We start from the raw sequence: 26,575 nt of genomic DNA, 5'->3' as shown, positions 1-26,575 counted from the left end.
TGAAGCTAAATAATTGCCAATAAGTTTTGCAAATAGTAGATGGTTGTGGTTTGTAGAGCATCCTACAGCATCCAGTGCCTCATACACCTATTTATCCCACATTGACATACTTTCATGCTGCTTAAACACTAAAAATAGTTAATCTTGTGCAGTCAAGTACTTATGATGAACTGGATATTTACGAGCTCTTAAAAGGTTGCTTCAAGTTCATTTGTTCACCCAAGAAAAGACCTCATGTGCGTTCCAATAGCCACACGTTGAGGGGAGAGGGCAGTCCGGAAAGGAAATGTGTATTAAATGGAGACGTCGGAAACAAACAGCCACAAACCTCCTCTGGCACAAAGGAAATAAGATATTGATTGTGTCAGGTGAAGCAGTTGGCTTTCTGTTTTGAAAACCTTTTTATTGTATTTTTTTTTAAAGAGTATGATGGGTAAAAGTCAACAAAATACGTGCATCCAGTTTCATTTACCAGAAGTTGGCTTTATTAAAAGAGGCATGCCTTTGGGTCTTGGACAGAAAACTGAGGCCGAATGGTGTAAGAAAGGTTGAATCTTTGGAATAAAAACCCACGGAGACAGAAACTTGTCTATGATCTTGGTCATAACGCACATCTTCATGCCACAACAGAGATTGTCATGCTGTGCTGGGCTTGTTTACCCAGACTGAATGAATGTGTGCTGGCTGAGGTGTCTGCAGTGAGACTGTAGTGTGAAAAACAGTCTTTTACCAGAGAGAAATACTTTAACCACTCTGACAAATATACACTTCCAAGCCCTTATTGTACAAATAAAGATCCCACTGCATGATCTGTTGCAAGTAGAAACTGAATGGATTTAAATAGGAACAAAAACACACAATCCAGGTTTAAGACTAAAGTTAAAAACAATTCTTTGTCTTATGAGATGATTTACAACAAAGTGTAGTTTTGAAAGATTTACAGACTTACACTTAATAATTTACTCTTTTTTTCCATTATCCATTATCTCAGACATAATGAGCTCTGTACAAACAGTTCTCATCATTTTACATATTTTTCTGCATACAATTCTATTATAAAAAGACTATATTTCCAAGGTAAATGTCCACATTATATGAACTATATCTTGACATCAAGTTGTGAATAGATGACGTGATTGTTGCACTCCTAGAAACCTGGTTTGTCTTCTGTGAAGGAATAAAATATGTAGAGCGTCACTTTGACAATCGACAACTTCAACAAAAACAATACGTTCCTGTGTAAATCCATTTGAAATTAGGCATTAATGTGAACAGAAATCATAATTTAGGCACTAATTAAGAAGTATTTCTGTCCTGGTAAATTCATTAAGAAAGCTGAGGCATGATTTGTAACAAAATATACATCTTGTATTGTCTCATTTTAACAACCATGTGCAATACCTGGACTAAAAGAAAGGCAATGTTCGACATTTTGCCCTCTGTAACCGTTTCAATGCGAGATATTTTCCAACAGATGCAAAACTACGACTCTCTTAGCAGTGATGTGAGACTTATCACAACTACAAAACCCTACACAATCCCTCAATAGAAAATAATCACAAACCGTAACAACTAGCCTTTAATATAACCACGTGAAAAGAAACTAATATGGCGATAGAAACTCTTAAATACCCCTTCCCGTTCTGAAAATATCTAATTATACCCAAAATATCCACGATTTGCATAGTGTCCTGTGTCATTAGAACTCTGTTTCTAACAATATGTACATCATAAAGCGTTACTAAAGTAAGGCAAATTAAATAGAGCATGAATAATTCTGGTTTCGGAGGTCAGGTCTCGAGAAGCCCACTGATGCGAGAAACTAGTGCATTGTAGAGAAATGGCTTCACCCGAAGGCCGTTTAGAGAAAGACTCCTGAGGTACCGTCACGAATTACCGGAACAAAAATAAAATACCAAAACAAATGTACACCTAAACACCAAATGTGACCCACCGGTTTTGCCCCAAAACAAAAAGTTGTCATGTAACGGTTGCATAAGACGTCTGGAGGTGTGACGATGTCGGCTCCGACAGTTAAATCTTCAAATGACATTTTAATGCTGTTAATTCAAAGGCTCGCCCTGCGAGAGCGGCCGAGGCTCCACGCGGTGCTCAGATATGGCGCGTAATCCTACGGCAAAGAGGCAACAACTCTCCGAAAAGCCACCTGAGTATTTAACAGATCCACACTGAGCAGCGGCATTCGGAAGTCCAGATAAGAGCTGATGATTGCTTCAGAACACGTTGCTGTTTTTGCTCAAATCTTCTCTGTACAGTCTTTGGTCGGTGGACCTGGTGCTCGCTCTTATGAGCATTATCGGGCTGGTGCAGGCCTCAGCAAACAGCTCAAAGTCTACGCCTCCTTCTTGGCTGCCAGACAGAAGTAGAAAGATTAAATTAAAGTTGTTATGAACTGATTATCTTTGCTTGCGTGGGCTAAGACTTTTTTTCATCAAAAAGTGCCTGAAAAAAAAGACCATAAAATCATTGTTTAAAAAAACTTTATAAGTCTTTCAGTCACTGGACTCTACTGGGACTCGATCACTCTTCCATAGGAATGTACGATAAGATGGAGTGCTCCTGTGCGATAGCAGCCAGTTCTTTGAGGAACTCCGTGAAGAGGACGGTGGCGAAGACTTCCGTCCGCTCCAGAGAGATGGCTTTGGGTTTGGGCGGCGGCGAACTCTTCCTCATCCTTGCGGCCTCGCCGTGGGCGGAGCTTCTGCTGTCGTCTGAGAACGTGAAGATTTAATGAGTAAAAATGACAAAATGAAAACAAAAAGCAGGAATACACTCTGCGTTGGAATCGAAGACATTTTGTAAATATATTCCCGTTAATGATTTCTCCAATTTATAAAATAATTTCAGCCAGAAAAGTGCTGCTTTTTTCAGGAAAGAAAGTTCCCGTTAACCTACTGAGAAATTCCCTTTATAGAAAATTTGGGCTCTTATCTTTTCTGCAAACATACTTCCAACAAGTTTATTTTAAATTTTTTTCGAGCACGGGGAACCGGGGTTCAAAAACAGGCCCGACGCTCCGGGGTTCAGCTGCTGCTCAACGGCAACTTCACTTCAGAAAATCAAGTAGAATTTATTCTGGTTCCCAGCAGACACGACCGGTAACCAATGCAGATGTTGTTTTGAACTCGACCCATTTTTTTCGACGGCACATTTTTGAGCTCAAGGAACCCAACGAGTTTATATTCTTGTCACCGAAAACAATAAAAACAATGCTCAAAGCTTTTAAGTCTCATCCCGAGCCAACTGTTGTAATTCGACTCTGGCCATCAATTTTATAATGTATTTTAAAATCTGAAGACTGTTGATCACAATTTACTGTACTACTGTATATAAAAAGAAAAAGAGTAAAATACATAATGTTCTTTATTATCATTATTAGGGATGATAAAGATGAATAAAGATTGGTGGTCAAAGGTCACTGTGACACAACTGCGGTAATTTTATAAATTCAAAATATTTAAGAAATTCCATCCAAGGTGTTCCTGAAATATTGCGTTCACGAGAATGGAACCAGACACTTCTATCGCCCGTGTGTCAAAAAATAAAGAATGCCCCTCTAATGCTCACTGCTTATATCACATATATATATATATATATATATATATATATCACATATTATATATTATTTGATACCGTACAAAAAAGGAATAAAAAAATATATAACTCCGGTACTCATCTCAAAATGTCAAACTATTCTTTTAAATGTTGGTAAATGGTAAATGGACCTGTACTTGTATAGCGCCACTCAAAGTGCTTTAACGCTACATGACATCATTCACCCATTCACACCCATTCACACCCATTCACACCCTGATGGGAGGAGCTAAGGTTCCACCAGCTGTAACTAACATTCACACACATTCACAGGCAATGTTAATGTTAAGTGTCTTGCCTCACTCATACTGTTATAGATCTGTGCGAGACACCAGATTCCAGCCATAGCTGTCGACATTCCAGATGCGGGTGTGTTGTCACCTGCAGCTGTGAGGGAAGTCTCTCTGGCCAGCAGCCAGTGTTGGGCGGCAGTGATCAGCTCTGGGAAGTCTGTTCTGGTGGCGGACTGCTCTTCTATCTGGTTCTTCACGGTGGCCAGTACCTGAAGGGAAGCACAGAAAGGAAACAGGGGATTAAAGCTAGATTTAAACCAGGCTGCGCTACTTTAGAAACATTTTTGTTTTTATTCTCCCGATTTCAATCAATAAATCAAATGAGCTGACAAAAGAAAGATAAGAAGTGCTCTCTGCCTGTACATTCATTGTGCTTTAACTTTAAATCTCACTTTTGAAAGTTGAACTGCTGAAGATTCAACATCTTTCAGCGATATATATATATATATATATCTTTATTTAAAAGGGACCATGTACAGTTAAAACATAAATGTCACCATTTGATGCACTGTACCAGATTATAGCTACAGCTAATTTGCATCTGTTGTCCCTTGACAGACACAACAAACATAAAACAAATAGCAAAAAGTATGCAACCAAACCAACAAACTCTTTGAGCTTTCCATGTCTTCATTCTGTCGACTCGATGAAGGGAAGGCAGGACAGTAAAAGCCTCGCTCCTTCCTGCACAACGCATCGACTTTACCTGGTAAAGGGAGCGAACCGTCGGCTGGAAGACCAAGTTGGTGTTGAGAAGGAAAGAGCGCAAGAGAGGCTGAGGGTAGGCCGCCAGCTGGGCCAGGATGCCCGTCAGCAGCAAGTTGACTTGAAGCGTGTTGCTCTGCATGTTCTCCAGACGAGACAGCAGCACGCTGACAAACGGACCTGCGGGAAGAATAATCGGCAGCAACATTTCAATTGTGCGGTTTCTTTTGGCGCTGCTGCTGCAAAGAAAAAGTCTCCCTTCACTTACCGGTGAAAGGCGCCGACGTCTTTCTTCCTACACTTCCGCTGCCAAACTTGGGCCCGAACGGTGACTGCAGTTTCTCGGGCTCTGGCGTCTCAGCGGAGAAGGAGGTGAAATCCATCTCCTCCTCCTCCTCATCCTCGTCCTCCTCTGCAGGCGTGACGGGCTTCTTGAACTCTCCATCGGGTCTGAACTGCTTTCCACCTGCTTTGGTGTCCAACGTGCGAATGAGCTCCTCGTATTGAGCCAAAAGCTCGTCACCCGGCTCGGCAGCTGTGGTGTTTTGCAGGTGGGAATTACAATCTGTCTGACCTTTGGCCTTCGTGTCCGAGGTATTTTTATCAGCCATCACAGAGGTTGGAAGTGTTAAACTGAGTCCGTTTTTTAGGGGAACCTCCGCTGATCCCGGTTCCGACCCGCTGGATTTGAGCCTAACGCTTTCAATATCTCTGGTGTCTTTCTTGGCAACGAGGTCGTACACCATGACGTCGTCCTGGAACTCGTTTTCCTCAATATACGAACCTTGTACAAACATGATGGCTGTTTTCCTCATCTCCTGGATGTGCTTCGGGGGCTCAGCAGGAGGCGGCTGTGGACGTTTAGGCTCCACAGGGGCCTGTCCGGTCTGCACCGGGCACGCATCGTAGCTATCGTCCCACTCCAGCTCCTGCTGGGTGATGGAGGGCGGCTCCGTTCTGGGCGGCGGGCAGGGCCGAGGCGCTAGCGGGTGCGGAACTCGCTTGAAAGCCATCTGGGTTTGCCAACTCTTCAGCCCGGGCTCCTCCAGCACGCCGGGCTGGTATTTCTCAGGTGGGGGGTCCTCGCCGTCGTACGGGGCGGACCAAACCTGGCAGGCCTTTATGCAGCTGCTGATGCTCAGACGGGCGTCGTAGAGGTAATGAAGATAACTGACATCCAGGTAGATCTCTGAGCCGATGGTGCAGGAGTTACCCGAGCCATCGTCATCCTCTACGAAGCTCTCCCTCTCCTCTGGAAGAGAAAGAACAGATATGAAATGTTGATAAAAGCTGGCGTGCAGCGCCTCGGCGCAGCATTCATGCGGAGCACAACTAATGAGTTTGACATGTAGCCACAGGGGGTAAAGTGATGTAATACAGTGAAACAGCAAGAGATCTCACTATTTGATAGAATAATTATAATCATATAACCCTGTTATTTGTCCATGTCCCAGAGAGATGCACATCAACACCTCGCACTGTGCTCAACGCCATGTTTACACAGATTTAGGAAATGTAATGTTAATACATTATGCGCTTTATTATTGTTGGGTTTCAGCACTCTTACTGCTTTCCAGTGGTCTGTTCTGTTTGTTTTGTCTGCACGCCACAGTCACTGAGGTTATAACATGCACTCACTCCGTTGGGGTTATGAATAGTCAAATCTGCCGGATGAATTCGCTTTGCAGCGGATTCGAATGGAACGAAAAAACAAAGAAAACATCCATAAAAGCTGACATTCATTTTGGCTTATGTGCAGCACATACAGTACTCTAAAGAAATTAAAAGTATTACGTAGTGTCAAAGCATTACAGGCTGTACACTCACAGCTGAGAGCAGCAGCCCAGTCTCAAGGACACCTCGCGTGTGGACGGCCTTAAAAGGATTAAAGGGCGACGCACTGCGTCACCCTGCTTCCCTTTGCAATTCAGCTGGAATAATAATGAACTGGTTTCTATATAAGCCAATGGACAGCATAATCATCTAGTGTATTACAACTTGGGTCTTCTCCTTATAGTGATTTACCAACAAAAAAAAGTAGATTAGATGAAAACAGTTGGCTTAATTACAATCTGCACAGCAACGTCTCCATGTTCCCAGACCTTAGCAGTTACTTTGGTGAGTACAATGGTTTCATGACCCATTGAAATGATGTCCAAAACTGCTGTAATAAAACCAGACTTTTAATGTGCCGTACTTCTTACCCGTGGCGCTGGTGTTGTTGGGAGTCTCTGCACCCTTGGAAAAGAGGATGGAGTCCAGCTGTCGGAGAGGCGGGGGGCTGTGATCGGGAGAGCAGCAGGACGGCGTTAACGCCAGGATCTTGGCTGCTGACACAGAGTAGCAGTCCCTCTCCCCAACAACACGCCTCTGACTCAACATCATGTGATTACAGGGGATCAGGTACCTGGGGAGGCAAAAGGGAACGGATCCTGTTAGGAAAACCAGCGTTGAGAGGAAGAAAGTAAACGCGTCTGTCGTAAACCAATTAGATGAACCATGCTTCACAGCTGGGGTAAGTCAGCGTGCGTGCCACTCACCTCAATATGAGCTGCAGCATCACGTCTTCACAGTATAAGCCAATCAGAGTGCGGAAGAGTGCCAGGGACACAGTGCCCAACTGCAGGGTTACAACAACTAAGGATTACTACTGAAACGTTGTCACTCATTAATTGTTGAAACAGTCATTAATTGGCATTCATTGTATCATTCATCCGAGAGAAGGTCGAGGGTTGAGAGATTTTTGTAAAGTATATATACTTAACTTAATAAGTTATTAAACTTCAAAGGGTAAAAGCAAACAATAGCCGAAATGTGTAATATTTGCATGTTAGTTAATGTTTAATTAGGCTCAAAGTCAACAGACTTGAAAAGCAAACATCTTTAATATTTGTACAGAGTTGCAGGTGTGCCGAAGCCGACGGTGAGCAAAGGCTGGAGGAAACGCCCCGAGACGTTTACACAGCGATGTAAAGAAGCCATTACTTATTCATGTTCAGGATGTTTCAAAATAGATTTAACATTTTTTATTATTTTTTTAAAACACACACACAAATATCAATTGTTTCACTAACGGGATGATGTCACTGCAACTGAGCATTACCACGGCAACATTCTGCCAGCTTTGAGGCTGGCATTTAATATCTCAGCATGGGTCCAAAAGTGCCTCTGGGGTCGTTTTTCCTGGAGTTATTAAACACGAGTCATGCTGTTTTTGAGTGCAGAGTGAGTGTGTGTCTGTGTATGTGTGTGTGTGTGTGTGTGTGTGTGTGTGTGTGTGTGTGTGTGTGTGTTTAAGACAAAACATGTACAGTGCTGGGTTCGTCTTGTACCTGGAACGGCGTGTTGATGCGGCTGACCAGAGTGTCTAAAATGTGGACGTTCTCATGTCGGTGGAGGAGGATGAAGGAGAGGAAGGTCTGCAGCAGCGTCGGCTCAGAGACCGTCCTCAGGAAGAGGTCGAGGTATGCTGTGGTGGTCATCACCTCTTCCAGGGTCAGCTTCAGAGAAGAAGAAAGTATTCAGTCAGTTAGAATGTGTCTACAGAACATGTCTACAGTTTATATGAAGATGTTAGAATGAGGACATCGTGTGGATATTCTTATACAATGTTTTGTATACAGTACACTGTTCTTGAGGTCTGCACAGATAAATTATTACGTATTTTTGTTTCTATTACACTTTTGAGTATAGCTTAATTTGGAGAGGATTTCATTCACTCGGGGAAGAAAGGCGATCTTTTTAGTCGTTCTTGCCCTAAAGTGACATTCACAGACCGTATAAGAGAAGTGGATGTGGTCACTGTGATGTCACCCATTGGTTTGTGGGATCAAAGTTTGGCATTTTGGCAGTCGCCATCTTGGTTTTTGCAACCGGAAAAGAAAATCCTGCTGCGTATTGAAGAAAAAACTAGCGATTGAGACCATGAACTCATGTTTACTGAAAATCAAGTGAGAAGTAGAGTCATTTTCTCAGTTTCAGGATGGCCAGTGAAAAAAAATGCATTTTCTAAAAAAAAAAGAAGGCACTTCTGCATTGGCTTCACTTTTCAGATCTGCAGCTCGCCGCCTGGTTAGATGAGAAGATGGACTCAGATATGAGAGTTGTATCCATCTTCTTATTCCGCTCGCTCCCTTTTCCAAAATGTCGAACTCCTCCTTTACTTCGATATGTGTATCTTTTAACCCCGTCCCCCGGCATTGATAACAGTAGACATTGTATTTTGAAGTGCGTCACATGATTTTCCACCTTCAGTAAAATGCCATCCGCAAACAATACATTGAGCATTAATGCATTATTGTCAAAATGCGGCCTGTGAGGTGAAGAGGGGAAGGAAGAGGAGTACCGACCTTGTGGAGAGCGGGTGCTAGGACAGGCACGAGGAATCCCTTGTAGATGTAGCTAACCAGCTGGTCTCTGATATCCGGGTGGGCCACCTGGGAACGGGCACATCAATACAAGAGTGCCGTCAAGCAGAAGGTTGCCGCCATTTACCACGTGTGAATAACCCCACGTGACCATGTCAATGTCAATGTGTGTGTGTGCATGTGTGTGCGTGTGCGTGTGTGTGTGCCAGTCGTCACACGCGTTCACCTGAATTACAGCGTTGCAGAACTCCAGCGAGTTGAGGAACTGGACGAGGGACGGCACCCGGAGCCAGTCCTCTTTGTGCAGGCAGTGCCAATCGGCACTGGGGAAGTCCAGCTTCGTGGGCAGAGACGAGTACAAGCCGCTCAGCCCGGTGGCCAGAACCTGGGGGTGGGTGGGAGAGAGAGAGAGAGAGAGAGAGAGAGAGAGAGAGAGAGAGAGAGAGAGAGAGAGAGAGAGAGAGACACGTCAACATCAAATGAAATCTTACACTATTGTAGATAAAAGACAATGGCTGATTCATGGTCAATGTTTTCACTAATCCTGTGAAATGTGTGACTTCGCATCATCATCGAGACAAGATGGTGTTTTTGGTTAATGACTACAATACCTGCTAAACTTAGAACGTTCATTTGGTGCTAATTAGCTGGCATGGTTGGTGACCAGTAACGACAGGAAGATGGATGTTAAGGGTTTTTTAAAGTGCTTAAGTAAATGTTTTTATGATAAACTATAATACTTACACTACATCGTGAGAAAGATTTTGCCTGTGCTGCAAACCTAGTGTCATGTGATATATAGGGTCTAATAAAAAATAACTAGAGAATATTATGGGCTTCATTATACATTAATGAGGCAGTGTTTGGTATAAACGGTAATATCTTTTGCTGTCAGTTTTCATTTTCAGCTTCAAACAACATATTTATAACTTTTTTACTGTAAAATATGTTTGCAAATAATTTCTCCTTTTCGATTTTGATAATGTAAGATCAGAGCACTGCAGCAGCCTCCGGTACATGCCAGCCTCCTCCTCCTCCTCCTCCTCCTCCTCCTCCTCCTCCTCCTCCTCCTCCTCCATCAGCATACATGTGAATTGACCTTCTACAGGTCAGCTCTATAAATATATTTGAGCAGCACTTGAGTTTCATAGCCTATAATTTCTCTTTCATGATCATCATGATGCGATAATTAGGCCACTAATTCAGCAGGCTTTCCCTGGAACAAAGGGTCAGCATTCACCTGATTTCGGTCTTTTCTTCGAGGTGTAATTTCAAGTGTTTACAGGGCAGGATTTTGAAAAAAACGACACAGTCTCTGGCACCGCAGCGTAATTAAACTGTAAGACGATGCATCATTAGTGTTGCATTGATGTTTACATCCTCTATAGGATTATCCTCGTCGCCTGCCAGTGGAACCAATTCAATTCAGACGTCACTTGTCAAACTGGCATCACATCAAAAGCAGTTTCTCATTGCGATGTCTGCAGCTGTGGGTAAATGGCATTATTTACATGGGATTATATTGCAACCGTGCCTAAATCTGATGAATGCCAGACATGTGTAACACTCAATGAGATGGTTTAACTTTGCTTCACGAGGCGTCATGAATTCATCTGCGCGTGTTTTGCCTGATTATGACGCCGAGGGTCACCGGAGTCTGGGATCTGTCAGATAACGGGTGTGAACAAGTCCTCAGACATAAAGGTTGCGTTAATTAGATCACAAACAGAGGGGCTCAGTGTGAGGAGATTCACAGGTACACAAATACAAGGCAAAGGGTAACTTGTCAGAGGGACTGACCGGACAGAAGTAGGTATTCTCCGCGATGTGTTTGGCCACTCGCTCGTTCTCGGCAGAGAGCGACATGATGAGCAGCAGTGCATCTCTGGCTTGCTGGCCCACTGTGCCCTCCCGGTGGATGAAGGGGATGAGCAGGGAGAAGATGAGGAAGTTGGTGGCTCCCTGGTCCTCGCTGGTGTGGAAAAACAGCTCCAGGATGGAGGGGTCTTTTGCCAGAACGCAGCACAGCTGGTTGAGCAGCAGCACCAGCTCGGCCTCCACCTGCGGCGCCGCGGTGCCCGAACAGGACGACAGCAGCATGATGAGCGGCCGCAGGATGGGCTTGTGGTGCAGCAGGGGCTGGCGCGCCTGGCCCGCCAGCATCTCGTACATCTTGAGCTGCTCCAGCTTCATGTCGTCCGTGAACTCCCGGCGGAGGCTCCACACGAAGAGACGCTCCATCACGTTCTCCATCACCACAAACTCCAGGATGGGGCCCATGGCGCCGGCCTGACCGCTCTCCTCCTCCATCAGCAGGAACAGCATGTGCTCCACGTAGTTCTGCACCGCGCTCGCCTCGTCTCCGGGGACGGGGCCGAAGCGAGGGCCGCCGCTGAGGTTGAGGACACTGAGGGAGGGCAGGGTGGAGGTGCCGCGCAGGGGATCATGCTTTTCCAGGATCTTCACCACCTTCAATAAGAGACGAGAGGATTATTAGTCGACTGAACACATGATGACCACATATTTGAATTTCATGCAAGAAGATCATCTTTGCAGCAAAGAAATGAGCTATGATGCTTTGGCTATCATACCTACATTCAAGTAAAAAGTATAAGCATTTCCACTGTCACAATGTAAAGTATATCTACTATACTATGGACACTTGACACATGGTACAAGTCAGTGTTTTCTTTTCTTTAGAGCAGTTGCAGGTAAAAACATTCCTTTCTACCCGGTTAATTATCAACAATAATGGGGTGTAAACAGACCAGCAGCACACTACAGATTCAGTTTGGTCGCACACAGTGAAACAGTCCTTTGTGTATCCACTCCCTCCCTTGTGTGTCGGCTGCGTAGAAACCAGAGTCACAATAATGGAGCCAGTGTCCCCGGTCTGACACCGCTGCCATGACAATAACTGGCAGTGCACAAGAGGGCTGGGCCTGGCTGATGGAAACAAGAGAACAGAGTTTGTAATCTCCGCCTTAGCCCGATGGGGCCCACAGCCCAGTGGGATCGGCCCAGTTCAAGCTCTCTGACCGAGGAAGAATTGTTCTGACTGGACGTGTGGAAGAGTCAGGTCATTACTGACACCATCAAGGTGAGTTGCAAACAAGGTTAAAAGAGCACACTAGCATTTCAATCACATCCCTAACGGTGCCATATATATATACAGTAACAAACAACTATTTAATGTCTCAGCCGTCGCCAAGTAGAGAGCTGTTGAAAGACAATAGATTTACTCTGAATACAGTATAGAGAACCTTTTAGGTTTGTTCACCTATGATGCCTAAAATATGTGTCTTATTAGAAAAGTAGCTTCTAGTAAGCATTCTCAGGTCAGAATAGCATCTCTAGTTCAGGGATCTGACTTTCAAAATAAAAGCTGCTTTTAAAAAGTGTTAGAATTCAACACTTAGTTTTAGATTTAATCATCACTGGCGGTACAACTCCCCATCCTCATTACCACCAGTGTGGTGCCCTTGAGCAAGGCCCTTTCAGACAGATACCGGGGGGACTTTCCAGGTGTACATCTGTGACACTCTTCTGTGTATGAGCACTGCCCTCAGTTAAACTTATCTGAATAATTAAAATGGTTAATAAAAAAACACCCACTGATGTGAAAGCTCAGTTTTGAAAATGCCATAATGTGTTTCATGTTGTCGACCCTAACCTGGACTTTAAAATAGACTGATAGAACTTAGCATTTTTTTTAAAAAGGACTCAATAAAGCAAATGATTAGGAAGAAAAGTTAAACTTATTTTATACGTTTTAAAGATGCATCTATTTGTTTTAAGTACCTGTCAACTTTTACACTCTTAAATGTGCTGATGCAGGTGCCTTTTCTTAAAGCTGCTGGAGTTGTAACATTACTCATCTTATACAGAACAGGCCCACATGAGTGTTTGGACACATACCTTATGAATTATTAATGCAAAATGACATATGGAGTGTCAGATCCAGGCAGTGCTCTGAATTACCAATCAAAACATTGCAAAAAATAATCCCAAATATTATTCTGAGAATTGGGATGAAAAGATTGAATAAAAAAACAAATATGTTTTAAACTTTTAGCATATGGTCCAGATGCCCAAAAATGAATTGTTCTTGAAACTATTATTGTTATTGAAGACTAATTTACCTGAACTCTGAAGATGTTCTTAAACGTACACGCAGAACGGTACACGCCGTTAAACAGAAACACGTTCATAAAAATGTTCGTCATGCGTATATTTAATTTGGACCGATTTTGTTAGGGGTCGTGTGACGTTGACCTGGAAGGAAAGGAGTCAGGGCAGTTTTGTTCCTCGTCACTACGGCTCTTCACTGTCATAAAATTAGAGATTGTTGGCAGCCGCTGAAACGGACCGATCGCTTTGCATGTCACAACAAACACAATGAGCTCAGTGAGGCCTGAAGAGCGGCAGATAAGACGCAGCAAATGAACATAAACCTAATCTGCAGAGCTCCTCACGGAGGAACAAGGCCAATACTACTCACGACATGTTACTCGGGTTTCAAGGTTTTTCCGAACTGAAACCAAAGTCAAGAGCACTCTTTATCGCTCTTCAGATTAGCAGAGCTGGTAAATAAGACTCTGCAGGAGGGAAATTGTGCTGCCAGTTCGCCTTAAGCGAAACAAGCTTTCATCTGAACACGGAGCTCTCATTTGATCCGTTCACAGTCAAGCCGGGACGAGTGAAGAAATATGTGAATGTGTAAATAAGTCAAATAAAATACAGATGCCCGACTTTATGCATGAGCTACAATGGTAACCTCCCATTATGTTCAGGGCCAACAAGCCTGCTAACCTCGGCGACCCACGGCAGGTTTGTATTCAAAACAATAGGCTGACTTTCAACACAGTTCTTCTACCTCAATCTGAATTCACCAAGCACAACAACAGCTACACGCAGCGCATGTTGCTGGAATAATTCATCTATTCCAACAAAACTAGGTCCACTTACTGGAACATACTAACATTTCTAGAAAGTAGGTTTTAATTTCAACCAAGGGATGTAATATTCATTAGAAAACACGAATCACCCACAAAGCAAAAGGACATTAATATTCTAAACCATTGCATTGACAACTTCTGACTTAAAAAAAATGAAGACACGTTCCAGACATATTTTAAAGACATATACTCTGTTCATAATAATAATTTGTGTATAGTGTCCACTAAAAAGTTTAAATGATTGTGATGAAATGTCTTAAATTCTATAATTAAAACAAATTAAAATCCAAAATATATAAATATGCAACGATTTCTCATTTCAAAAAAGTGTAACTCCTGGATACAAATCTCCTATTCATGGAAAAGTTCACTTTTAGTGTTTGTGTACTGAAGGTCTCAAAGTTTCTACATCTTACTGTTGTGAGTAGTCCAATATGCAAGTCGTGATACTACAAAATCATGCTTGTGTGTGCAAATGTTTAGGAAACTTTCCTCCTTCAGTGGATGAATTAGAAAACAGCCTTCTGCTGCACAAATTCTTCTTTATTTCTACCTTACTGACAATAGAAACTGACTCCAGAGCTGTCCCCGCAACACTAAACTGCACTTATGGCCAGTGGAATATTGGCAGCGGGGAGGCCGACTGTCTCATACGTTTGGCTCTTCGCAGCAGCTCGTGTCCCTGCTCACCCCGGTGGGACCTGGCCCACGGAGATGAACCAACGTTACACAGAATGACAGTGGCCAGACACAAAGGGGTTAGCTATCAACACACTTTTCTAAGTGTCGGCTGCTTTAATGTCTGCATTAGTGTGTCAGCGTGGGGTCTGACCCTTCGTGGTGCTCACAGACAAATAAAGCTGAATTCCACAGTGTTTTTATTCACTTTGTCACCAGATTAGCTTGTAGGGATTAGCTGTGTAGTTTGGTCAGAAGGTGTGTGGTTTAATGCAGATGCGTACACCCCAGAGTGGTATTGAACTTCCTGTCTTACTCTCTGCAAAACTAGTTGGATGGATGGACGGACCAAACATAATGCCTCCAGCCACGACTGTCGCCAGCACGGAGGTATATAAAAAGTAAATAAGTGGATGTCCTGACATGTCAAATGTTTCATTGAAGCTGCAGGACTTCTTGATTCAGTGCTGGCGTTTACCTGAGACCAGTGGTTCTTGAACACAATCATGCAGGTCTCCGGATCCACCCCTTTTAAGACCAGAGACGGCCCATCTGGGTTTCCATTGGCAACCATGGAGGCCATCACGGTGACCGGATCGTGAGTGGGTTAAACCATGTCATAGGCAGGAGGTGGACATTCCCGACTGCTTACTGGTGCAACCGTAACCACGGGAGGAAGCATAATCACAGGGGACCTGAGGATGCAGGAAAAAAGAAGAAGCAGATGTGATTATATAGAGACTCACAAAGAGTCGATTCATAAGATAGCAGCACGGATGCACCGATGAGACTGGAGATTGTGGTGCATTTCTCTCCCTCTGCGTGGCTAGACAGCAGCTATGACAGGTATGCAGGAGAGAGAACAATAACAGGCCAAGTCAGATGACCAGAGAGAGAGAGGAGAGACGCGATATCTCACTCCACTTTGGCTGCCTGCAGCACGCTGTACTTTCAGACAGAGGTGTAAAATTGTTTCGGGACTACCTAAAGACGCCCAGAGTGGATTTCTGCAGGCCCCCCGAGATCCCTCTCATCACAGAAAAACATTTTGACAACATTTTGACATCAGAAAGCGAACGGCCGGGTGTGAATAACTCTCGGCTGAGTGTGGGGAGTTAGAGGGGGAAAAGACAACATACTTCGGCAAGTGAGGTCTGCTTTGCTTGTTTGCATGACAAATATATATTTTATTTTAGCTGAAAATAGCCCGAGGGCAGCTTTGCAGATCCGTTCCAACACTCACATCGGCACCATGGAAATTTGGAACATTCCCACTTTTTTTTACCCCAGAAAGGAACTAATGTGTTGCCTCCCTTGGAGAGGACATTCCTCTGCTAAACTAGACAGAAGTACACGAGGAACAGAAAGAGTGTTGTTCTTTTTCAAACTGGATAATGTGAGAAAAAAAACACATCAAGGTTAAATCCAGTTCTCTGCTAGACTGTAACATGTTTCTGCACATGTACATAGAAATCACAGTCCATGGTGTTTTCAGCTAAATGCTAATGTCAACATGCTAACAATAACTAGCGTTAACGTCTTGATGTTGAGCAGTTATAATGTTTACATGTCGACTAATCGGTTTAATCGACAGATCATTTTTTTTGAGTCCATCCCAAACCAATCAGTAACTATTTATGAATTATTTATGGTCTGAAAGAGTCAAAATAATTTCAATTCAGTGTTGTATTTTTCCATTCATCCAAAGATGCACTTTATGGTTCCCTCTATAGATCAGCGTTGGCTAAATATCTTGTAAACCAGCTGAATTATTAGTGTTTGATGTCAGGTGTTTAAGTTCAGGTATGATTTACATTTTCTTTTCAGTTTTCTTATTATCTACCTAAAATCTTCCTTGTTGCCAGTGTTTTGGTACATTTTGAAAAAAAAAAAGTTTGATCAAATAAGAGTAAAAACTTAAAATCTTGCGTTTACAAGAGCCGTGCTCACAAGTTTCTTGGAAATAAGTCATTGGAATGAAAAAAGCATTAAAAAAACGACTAATCGCTGAAAGACATCTGTTTGAAAGGCCAAAACAGCCAATTAATTGACTAAGAGTGGCGGCCCTAATGCTAACAGTTGCTAATTAGCACTTAACACAAAATACAGCTGATGCTGATGGGAGTGTTCTCAGTATTGCAGATATTATGTCATAAACCAAAGAATCTGAAAAATTTAATCTTAATAAACCTGACGATTGCACGAGAGGAAGAGACGTCAGATCCACTGGGATTCATCACTCTTGGCAACATAAACAACCAAACAAAATTCCAATGAGATGTTGAGGAAAAATCCTCACGGTGACGCGAGAGGAAGAGTCACGGGATCATCAGTGGGCGTCATCCTCAGGGGACCGTGAATACCTTCACAAAACGTCATCTAAATCCACCCAACAGATTCTTACCAGCGGACCGGCATCCCAGAAGCCGCTAGCGTCGCTTTAAAAAGGACACGGAAAGCTCCAAGTCCATCTGTCTCTGCACACTCACACAACAACATCAGGACGGACTTAAACACTCACAACACACAACGCAGGATCATACGCACTCCGTCACCACAGGGGATCAACTGTGAAACACGCAGCAGCTGCATGCCACAACACCAAATCTGAGCCTCGAGCTCCTGCCCCTAAATGGGCCTCTCAGCCAATCACAGCTCAACCCCTTCTTTTGAATCCACTTGGCCCCAAGTGAGGCAGAAACAACCCCACGAACCGCCGAGTTCAGGCAGAGCCAGGCACACAGTCAAACCTTCACCATCTGCTTTCAGTTAGGAGAGAGCCGGTCGGATTCTTGAGGAATGTGAACGCGTCGAGGCCAGAGAGTGCGTTTGTGGGATTTCTTACCTTCGCTGAACCATCTTTAACTAACTGGGACGCTTCGCTACGCAGACAAGGCCCTCATTTCTTGTCCTGTTGTCACAAAGAAAGAAAATAAGGGATGAAGATATGTCAAAGAGAGGAGCAGGAAGGGAGTGTGCGTGTGAGAGGCCAGGCATGGTGGGAAGTGACTGGACATGAGTAAGCTTCTCCGAAATGCTTCTTGGACGGAGATGGATAGGGAGGAGGTTACAAGGGGGGGAGGAAAGGGAAAGCAGGCGGGAGAAAGTGAAGGGAAAAGGAGGCGGTGCAAGAAAAGAAAGAAGAAAAAAAAAAAACATGCAGAAAAAGATCAGAATGAACCAATCGCGTGGCATGTTTCTGCAGGATTTCAACATCAATATCAAATCCTCATGATCCCTCCATCGTGGGAGAATAACACCATTGTCTCTTCCAATTAGTGATGTAATTGGCATCCTTTACAACAGCGAGAGGCCAACTGCCCTCCCCAGCAATTACACCGAGCCATCGTGGGAAATCATGTCACGTAATGCAGCAGCCGCAACAATTTAAATCACGCGTATATTAAAAACATAATGATACACACACACACACACATATATATATATATATATATATATATATATATATACATATATATATATATATATATATATATATATATATATATGGCATATAAACTTGTTTGCTCGTTTCCAGGCGACTCCAAATCGGCAGAGTGGGCAGATTCAAAAAAGGTCCGGACCCCGCTTGTAAAAAAATGTGGGTTTCTTGGAAAACATGCAATCTTTCATAAAAGTGTGACGTCGCGTAAACAGAGAGTGAGAGGGCGACAGATGGAGCGCAGCATAACGGCCACCCATGGAGGCGTACATTGGATTCAGTGTAACTCACAGGGACTCACTGTTCTACAACATACAAGCAATTTAAAGTTCAACGTCTTGTTCAGGACACTTTGACATGCGAGCTCAGAAACTCCAACCCTCTGGTTAAAGGCTGATTAGAGCAGCCTGGAAATTGACTATAAATCTCCTTCTTTTCCTTTTCTGAGCCGAAAGTATAATTGCAATATTTCATCTTGTATAACTGAGGCGATAACGGTCCTGTGTTATCAACCCTCCTTCTGTATGTCAGCAGTGAAATATATATAGAGAGCGGTTAACCGTCACGTTCCCTTGCTCCTGAGTCATGTTGCTCTTATTGCTTTGGGCTGATTATTGGTGTGGCTTGTGTCATATTGGTTATTATTGTACGTTGTGTTTTTCCAAAACTAGTCTCTCAGTTTAACATAAAATTTATTTAACCAAAGACGAGAAGCTTTACTAATAGAACTGATATTATCTTCTTGCGGATATATTGGTACGTGTTGGCTGAGAAGAAATTGCAATACAGAAATGCCAAGTACGTGTTTGAGGTAATTAGTGTGTGATCATTATAATAAAAATAAATACACACACATACACATATATATATATATATATATATATATATATATATATATATATATATATATATATATAAAAATAAAGGTTGTATAAAAGGTTTAATACTTTAATTATTAATTAAGCAATAACTGGTTGGGCTGAAGTCACTCGTGGAGAAGACAGAGATAAATAACGATTAGCATGACTAAATGAGCCATAATTTGGTAGCATTTTAGCAGGGAAATACATAGAATTATCACATCCTGCTCCCGTCTTGAGATGCTGAAACATTTTTGCGGGACATCCTGATTCGCTGCGGCACTGTTCATCAACCCGCTAGCTGTAGACCGCTGTCACCTGTTTACCAGCCTCACTTTTCACTCCTGTTGCCCTGCGAGTTATTGATGCCGACCGGTTATTGTCAAAAAGAGCCTCTGAAAGTTTGTTTTTCTCTGTTTGCAAGATTAGCCTGATGTAATCAGTGATTAGCTGCTCTCAGACAACAATAATCGGACTTCCTTCTCTCAAATATGGTACGGTTAACTTATTGAACTATGGGCCAAATGGGTCAAGACTTGGATTTAGTAAATCAATACACCAGCATTTTAAAACCCTCCGAACAATCTAAGGATAACATATGATTTACAACTAATCCAGCAAAGGGCCTGCTAATAAAAGCCCTGACCTACATTGTGCTCTAATTTACAGTACCTGCTGTCATGCTGTCACATAGAGCCCACAGTTACCCAGAAGCCACTGCTCTACTTGCTCAAAATAACCTGGAATACAGTAGAGCCAGAAATGGGACAAGCAGAGCACATGCTAAAATATAGGTTGTTAAAAATACATATTTTGTGCGTGCGTGTGTGTGTGTGTGTGTGTGTGTGTGTCGGTTCTTGAGATCTGAATGTTGACATGAGAGTGCATAATTGTGTGTTTACAGTCTCAAACTGGCGGCGTAGAAGTCTTATTGAGACACAAGCCTCGCCGGATTCTCCTAATTTCCAAATATCCAATTATGGCAATTTTGATAATTACTAATTCTCGTCGCTTCCACAGTCGGAGACGCGATCAACAGAGTAGATGAATCCAGCCCGGGCTTTCCTCTCAGTGCAGAGGCAGGGTCCCCTCCCTGTGTCAGTCACTTTCTGAGTCACCTCAACACATAAGTCATAATTCAGAAGGTCTTTCCTAAACATATGTTGCTATTTCGGTACTTTGGGTTCATTTTTGCCCAAACATTCAAGACACTTTTTTTCTCCCCTCTTTCTTTTAATTTTTAAGAAACTCGTTTGCTCTGATGCACTAATTATATTCTTCTCTTCTCTTTCGACTCTTTGATGTATTCTTTGATGTCGGGCCGGGATTGAAGGTCTCACAATTCAAGAATCCAGTCACACCAAACAGAAACTTCTTTTTACTGCTATTTTTTTAAATACGGTGACGAGTATCAGCCGATGCCTCCATTTATTCCTCTGTGTCTTTGCTAATTGACGCAGACTCAAAAGTAATCTTTTCTCATGAACGAGAGACGAGATAAGAGCCAGGACATGTTACAAAACATCCATTTTTTTTCTGGACCATGTAATAATGCCTTTTCCGACTGCAAATCGTTATTTATTATCGCTACACTGATACAGCTGGAAACCGGTGAATGGTTTCATAAGTGATGCAGCAAAGAGAGCAACAGGCTCTCCCAAGGTAAACATGGTGACATAGTTATACCTATTGTGTTGCACCTGCGTGCTTTGCAAAGAAAGGAAAGAAGAGATAAAAAGCCCAAAGCTGAAAGGAGCAAACAGTGTGAGAGAAAAAGAAAAAGAAAGAGAAATGCTCCCCTCAAGGGGTTTTGTCAGTTTTTTTATGATCTGGTTTCTGGTATTGTCAGCTTTCAGTCATCCCAGAGGTTTTCATATGCACACAGGCAAATAGCTGAGAGGCGGGACACGCCCTGTCCTCACAATACAGATCGGCTTTCTTGCTAAACAAGACTTTTAAACCTCAATTCCATAAAGTAGATATGCAAAGACACATGTTGTCTAAAAAGGTGAGGCGTTCAGGGTGCTCGATGCTGCAACATCCAGCAGACAGGACTCAAATCAGACTTTTTCAAGTTGAACCAGCCTTATTACATAATTGACAGTGAGGTGGCCGCCATGGCAATGCGGTGACGGACAGGCACATTAAAGTGATAGTAGCTGATGAAATATGTAAGGCCTACGGGTGATGACAGTGCCTGCTCTGATAATTTATCCATCTTAATCCATTCAGCAGCACAACAAAAAAGGGACAAAGGAATGCAAAATGTCAAAAAGAATAATTCAATGTATTAATTCGCATCATTTAAAAATAGTTTAATTTATTTATGTGTATTATTTTTGGGAGCCTACTGTGAAAAGAAGCGGATGAAATAAAAGTAAATAAGCATAATTTCCCATGAATAATTTTCTCATTAACTTCTTTCCACCGTACATGAATCATACTGTTCCATATATGAAGTAACAGGTGCTGAATAATGACTTTAAATAACTCGTGGGATAAGACTGTGATTATGTAAGCAGATGGTGTCGCTCCCTGCGTTGACTCTCTCTCTCACACACACACACACACACACACACACACACACACACACACACACACACACACACACACACACACACACACACACACACACACACACACACACACACACACACACACACACACACACACACACACACACACACACACACACACACACACACACACACACACACACACACACACACACACACACACACACACACACACACACACACACGAACGAAGGCTGGCAGGGTGTCGGCTGGTTTCTCCAAACTGGTTTCAGAAACAGGCTGCTGGTACAATAACGCCGCGTGATCACGAGAGGAGATTCATGAACATGTTCAAACAGAGACACGGGCGCTTCGTGAAGCTGGGAGCGTGGGAGGGGGGAGGCAGCAGTACCCAACACACAGGTGGGGGAAATACAGCGTTCAAAGCCCAATAAAAAGAAGAAGATAATAACTTAGAGAAGCCAACACGAGGATAAAAGAGCTCTTACGCCCTTTTGATCAAATCAAAAGACTTCACAAAGTGTGAACGCTCTTGAAAGAGAGCCTACAGCGGAGAGATGGCTTTTTGATGTAGACAGGGACACCTGTGTATGCTTGAGTCAATGCATGTACTGTACATTATGGGTGTTTAAAGGTGTGAGTGTATTGTTTTTTCTTCAGCAAGATGTAACTCAATAGTTTTCATGTTATTAAAATCGACCAAATTCACATTATATTAATTTATCTAACAGTATGACTTCTGGAAACTTAAGCTCCCTACATCATGGTCCGGTGCCAAATTTATAATTCTTATGGAACAGTAATGTCGGGGGGGGGGAGGCCCGGGGACAAATATAGTGTTTCAAGGGAAAGGTCCCTAGGATTCATCCTCAGGGCACCATGAATGTCTCTTATTTGTTGAGATATTTCCATCTGGACTAACGTGGTAAAGCGACCGCCACATGTGTGCGTAATTGTAGAAAATGAAGCATCTCTTTGTGTTATTACCCTCCCAGATTGTTACAACCCAAATGTTACAAATGCCTTCTGATACTTTACACAACAGGTCACATACACGTCGTTTTTCACTGTTCCTCACCGCCTTAATGACCACATTTTATGCACCACCAATGTGAGCTGGGGGGACATCGTTCCCACTTCCATGTTGGTATTCAGCCCATCCCAGTACCACAATAGGCATCTGCCGTTGATGAGACTGTGTTTAGTGCGGGTCATTCCTATCTCGGCTCCTGCTGCTTCCTCTGGAGCTCGTTTGCATCACGTCTCACTTGCTGATCAAAAAAAAAAAGAAAGAAAATGCCGCGTTTTGCATGTGGACTGGAAGATATAGCATGTGTGTGAAGTTAGGAGGTGTTTATCAGAGAGATGAGAGCGAGCTGCAGAGCTGCACTGGTGCACTCAGCCAACTGGATGAATAGAGGGTTCAAACAGCAACGGATACGCAGCCAACTAAAGAAATACTAAATGTGTTTAGAGGGAATACAGAACATACCAAGAAGCCTGCCAGGGTCATCTGTGTCAAATATTAGTTTGTGTGTGGATGAGCAACAAACCGGTTTTCATTCCTTTTAAAACAACTTCTACAATATGATGACCATTTTTTTCCCCTCAGACATTTTCATGGCAACGGAGATGCAAACTAGTGTATGTTTGGACAAACAATGGCCTCTTCCACTGTGGTTTACTTTTCTATGTCAAACTGCAGGTTTCACAAACATGACTTGTGCTTTGGTTCCAGCTCATTCTATGGCAACAGAAGTGGTTCAAACCAGATTCAGAGACAATCTCTACTCTTTTCACTCCAAATAGAAGTTGAGGGTGATTCTTCTTACTGAGATGAGACACACAGGTTAGCCAACAAATAGGCCAATATGTACTTTATTTAGAATAACAGTGTTTGTTTCTTATGGAGCTAAAGTTTGAGCGTCGTCAGCCTCGAGAACATCGAGTCTGGCTTTCTCCAAAATGTCAAAACTATGCGTACCAACACCTCCAGAGCTTCCTTATTTACACATATCTAATTTAATTAATCAGCACGCTTTTTTTTTAACGTGCAATCTCACGGACCAAAGCACACAAAAGCTCAATTTAAAAACACAAAGAGGGAAAGCAACTTGATTCTCAGCTCAGGACAACTTTACTCCACTACATCTTTAAAAAGAGAGAAGTTGTTTGCTGACGTATTAACGCTCACAGTTAAAGACAGCTAAGCTATAAGCTCGGCTATTCTCCTCCCAGCTACGGCTTCACACCATCAACACAGACATGAGGGTGATTTCAACCTTCTCATCAAACTCAAAAGAAAAAAAAAACAACTAAAAAGTTGAACTATTCTTTTAATGGAGGTTAAATAAAAAAGGCGACGATGATATTATAGACTGAGTCGCTAAAGAAATACCGCCAGTCGCTAATGCCACATAGCTTTCGTGCCGTCTGTTACTTCTCAGGGTCAGCGTGGGGCCAGAAATGGGGACGGTGGGGCTAATCCCAAGCACGGGACAAAGCTGAGCTGGCGGCGTCTGTGGTGAGAAAGGTTAACACCTGCTGGGGACTGCAGCACCTGCTCCATCCCAATTCCCCACAGGTTCGGCCAAACGTATCATCATGTTTAACTGATTAACTCAGCAAAAGATGATCCATCCGTCCCTTTGGCATCTTTTTTGTTGTTGTTGCAATCACTACAATAAAACACTAGTTAACTGGTGTCTGAACGTCACTGGTAATCATACAGATGACCGATTAGCCACGCGTTACTCAGAAACTTGTACAACATACATCTTAGGACTTCACTAAAATAATGACCTCCTAAACCGGTTTAGGAGGTCATTATGATAAATAAATAAATAAATAGAGATTTACATGTTTGCTGTCGTCTCTGGAGTGGAACAGATTAAGAGGCAGCCGGAGACCCGCGGCATGTAACCGATTATGTACATAAACAGAGATCAGACGCTGCGTAGACAGCGCCAGAAAGACCTCGCTATGAAACAGGGACTTAGTGCAGCATGGTCAAACACAACAAGAAAAAAATAGAAACATAAAAATCACACTGAACTGCTTCCCTGCAATCATGAAAATGTCCCAAGTTCACATTCTTTAAAGTGACGACATTTACAAATACCTTTCATTCTGCAGAGAAAACCCTGATAGATTGACAGGAAAGAAGAGAGCCGCTGTAGAGCAGCGCGCTCTCAGGAGCTTCCACTCGAGGAGCTTCCACTCGAGGAGCTTCCACTCGAGGAGCTTCCATTCGAGGAGCTCCTTTAAGACCACGACAGCCACATTTGATGAGGACGTGCACACACTCGATCTCAAATTAGAAGACCGAATAGTTCCAGGAGGAGATGATTCACTTGTTATCATGTGACCCAAGTGTGGACTTTCTGAACACAAGGCTGTTTGTTGGTGGAGGCGGTGGCTTTGAAAGTGACCATGACCATCTCCATTGCAACTGTTCAAACTCCATCCACTGGCTGTAAAATATATCCTTTTTATAATAACTCATTTGACTATTTATGGCCATATTATAGACACAATAAATAGAGAGAGATAATTAACTGACTGGTCAAGTGCAGCCCTAAACATATCCTTCTGTTTACAAGCGTTTGAAATATCCAGTTAACTTCCAAACAAACAAGGAGGAAACAAACAAACAAACAAACAATCAGGAAGGAAACATACCTTCCCTGTGAGCTGAGCAGCAGGGCGAAACAGAGAGAACAACAACAGTTTTTTCTTCCCACAAACTGGCCTCCGGTCAGCTGACTGAGGGTCACATTGATTCCGCAGGTGAGGAGGAGGAGAGCACCTGTAAAAAGGACTGTCACTCACACAGGATGGCCCCGCCATGAAACATGCATGCCGTTGGTTGGTAACTCCACACCGACATGCGTGCGGTCTCCTTCCCGGTGTGGTGGACCAGCAGAGCTCGGCTTCCCCTCAGACTTCCGCTGTGAAGTAACTTTTTCCAGGTGCTGACAAACAAACAAACAAACAAACAAACACACGCACGCGGATGCCACGATGCTGCAGGTTTCCACAGGATTGAGGAATCAGATACGTTGGGAAACATGTTATTACGCGGCGACGTGTTCGTTGCATAAATTGTGAGCTATGATTAGAGACAGGGCGGGTCCACTGTGAGGGGGGGGGGGGGGGGGGGGGGGAAGCAACGTGGAAACACAGCAGGGGGGGGTTCTTTTCTCCACTTCTTTCCCCCCCTTTTTTTTTTTAGAAGGATGCAAAGACCAGTGGTCATTTCGACTGGGAATCCCCCAGTGAACCCAGCTGAGACCTCTGGTTGCCCTAAACCCCAACCCTTCAAGCCACCCGCGCATGTCAATCACTGACTGCGCAACTGTCAAAAGAAAACACACACATGGAACATCCAACAGCACCAATATGTCACTGCCATGTTTACCGTGAGATAAAGCCACACGTGTTAACACTACTTGTTCCTTCTTTCTTTATGTCTTACCGTCGGACGGATCCTCTCCGGTTCGTGAGTAAAGAGCCGCTCAGCCGGTTTACGCACCGACACACAGCCGCTATTTCCTCTCAGGAATAAATAACCGGGTCACTCCTTGTCACTGCTCCATAATGTCCCCCTTTCATAACAGTACGCGGAGTTATTATCCGTGTAACCGAGCTACTTAACCTGCTCGGCAGCGCGGAACACACACCACACACACACGCACACACGCACACACACACTTAAGTGAAACTGCATTAATCCTCATTTCGACGCTCCTCCCACTGAGATACACACAGGCCCACGTCCCCTGGAGGAGTGTTAGTTTCCCTCGTGAGAAATAAACCTGGGAGAAATTATCAATAAGAAGAAGAATAACTCACTATCAAGTTTCAATAACCTTCAGGGTCGAAACTTGGACAAGGTTTATATATTTAAATGCGAGGCAACACTCTTCCTAATAACAACAGATCACAGATGGCAGTTGAAACCTTCATTTGGATGCAATGTCTGTTTCCCGTAGTTTTTAACATCGGCCTAATCCATGGATCAGGAAGCAAGTTAAAAGTAATCATGGTTAATTTGATCAAAACGCGATCAAAATAAGAGATATGATTAGAGAGTTCAGATTTCTACAGTATGTCGCCAC

The 26,575-nt window shown here is 43.2% G+C and overlaps 1 protein-coding gene across 7 annotated transcripts; it reads right to left on the bottom strand.

Moving 5' to 3' along the window:
• Window positions 1-457: 457 nt before the first annotated feature.
• Window positions 458-26,191, bottom strand: fam160a1a (family with sequence similarity 160 member A1a). Of its 7 annotated transcripts, none has more exons than XM_034535077.1 (14): window positions 25,933-26,191; window positions 25,137-25,481; window positions 17,462-17,527; window positions 15,095-15,311; window positions 10,781-11,449; window positions 9,207-9,365; window positions 8,963-9,049; window positions 7,946-8,113; window positions 7,154-7,233; window positions 6,818-7,020; window positions 4,882-5,865; window positions 4,615-4,793; window positions 3,997-4,117; window positions 458-2,732 (listed from the first exon to the last, which is right to left on the bottom strand). In XM_034535077.1, the coding sequence occupies exons 4-14, from the start codon at window positions 15,197-15,199 to the stop codon at window positions 2,542-2,544; spliced, it is 2,946 nt and encodes a 981-aa protein (XP_034390968.1). In that variant the 5' UTR covers window positions 15,200-15,311; window positions 17,462-17,527; window positions 25,137-25,481; window positions 25,933-26,191; the 3' UTR covers window positions 458-2,541. The 7 variants fall into 7 exon arrangements, with proteins under 7 accessions (XP_034390968.1, XP_034390976.1, XP_034390985.1 ...); XM_034535085.1 differs by having other exon boundaries at window positions 25,137-25,429; XM_034535094.1 differs by lacking the exon at window positions 25,137-25,481.
• Window positions 26,192-26,575: the final 384 nt, after the last annotated feature.

This window comes from Cyclopterus lumpus, chromosome 1 (assembly GCF_009769545.1).
Source record: "Cyclopterus lumpus isolate fCycLum1 chromosome 1, fCycLum1.pri, whole genome shotgun sequence".
Classification (NCBI taxonomy): domain Eukaryota; kingdom Metazoa; phylum Chordata; class Actinopteri; order Perciformes; family Cyclopteridae; genus Cyclopterus; species Cyclopterus lumpus.
Note: the sequence above shows the minus strand (reverse complement) of the source record. Positions and strands in the feature narration are given on the sequence as shown.

Bases quoted from the DNA above. Each gene is read 5' to 3' on its own strand.
- fam160a1a (XM_034535077.1), bottom strand. From the start codon at position 15,199: ATGGCCTCCATGGTTGCCAATGGAAACCCAGATGGGCCGTCTCTGGTC. The intron at 9,050-9,206 runs GTGAACGCGTGT...GCCCGTTCCCAG, and splicing joins TCTGCAACGCTGTAATTCAG to GTGGCCCACCCGGATATCAG. The intron at 4,118-4,614 runs GTAAAGTCGATG...GCTTCCCTTCAG, and splicing joins CGGTTCGCTCCCTTTACCAG to GTACTGGCCACCGTGAAGAA.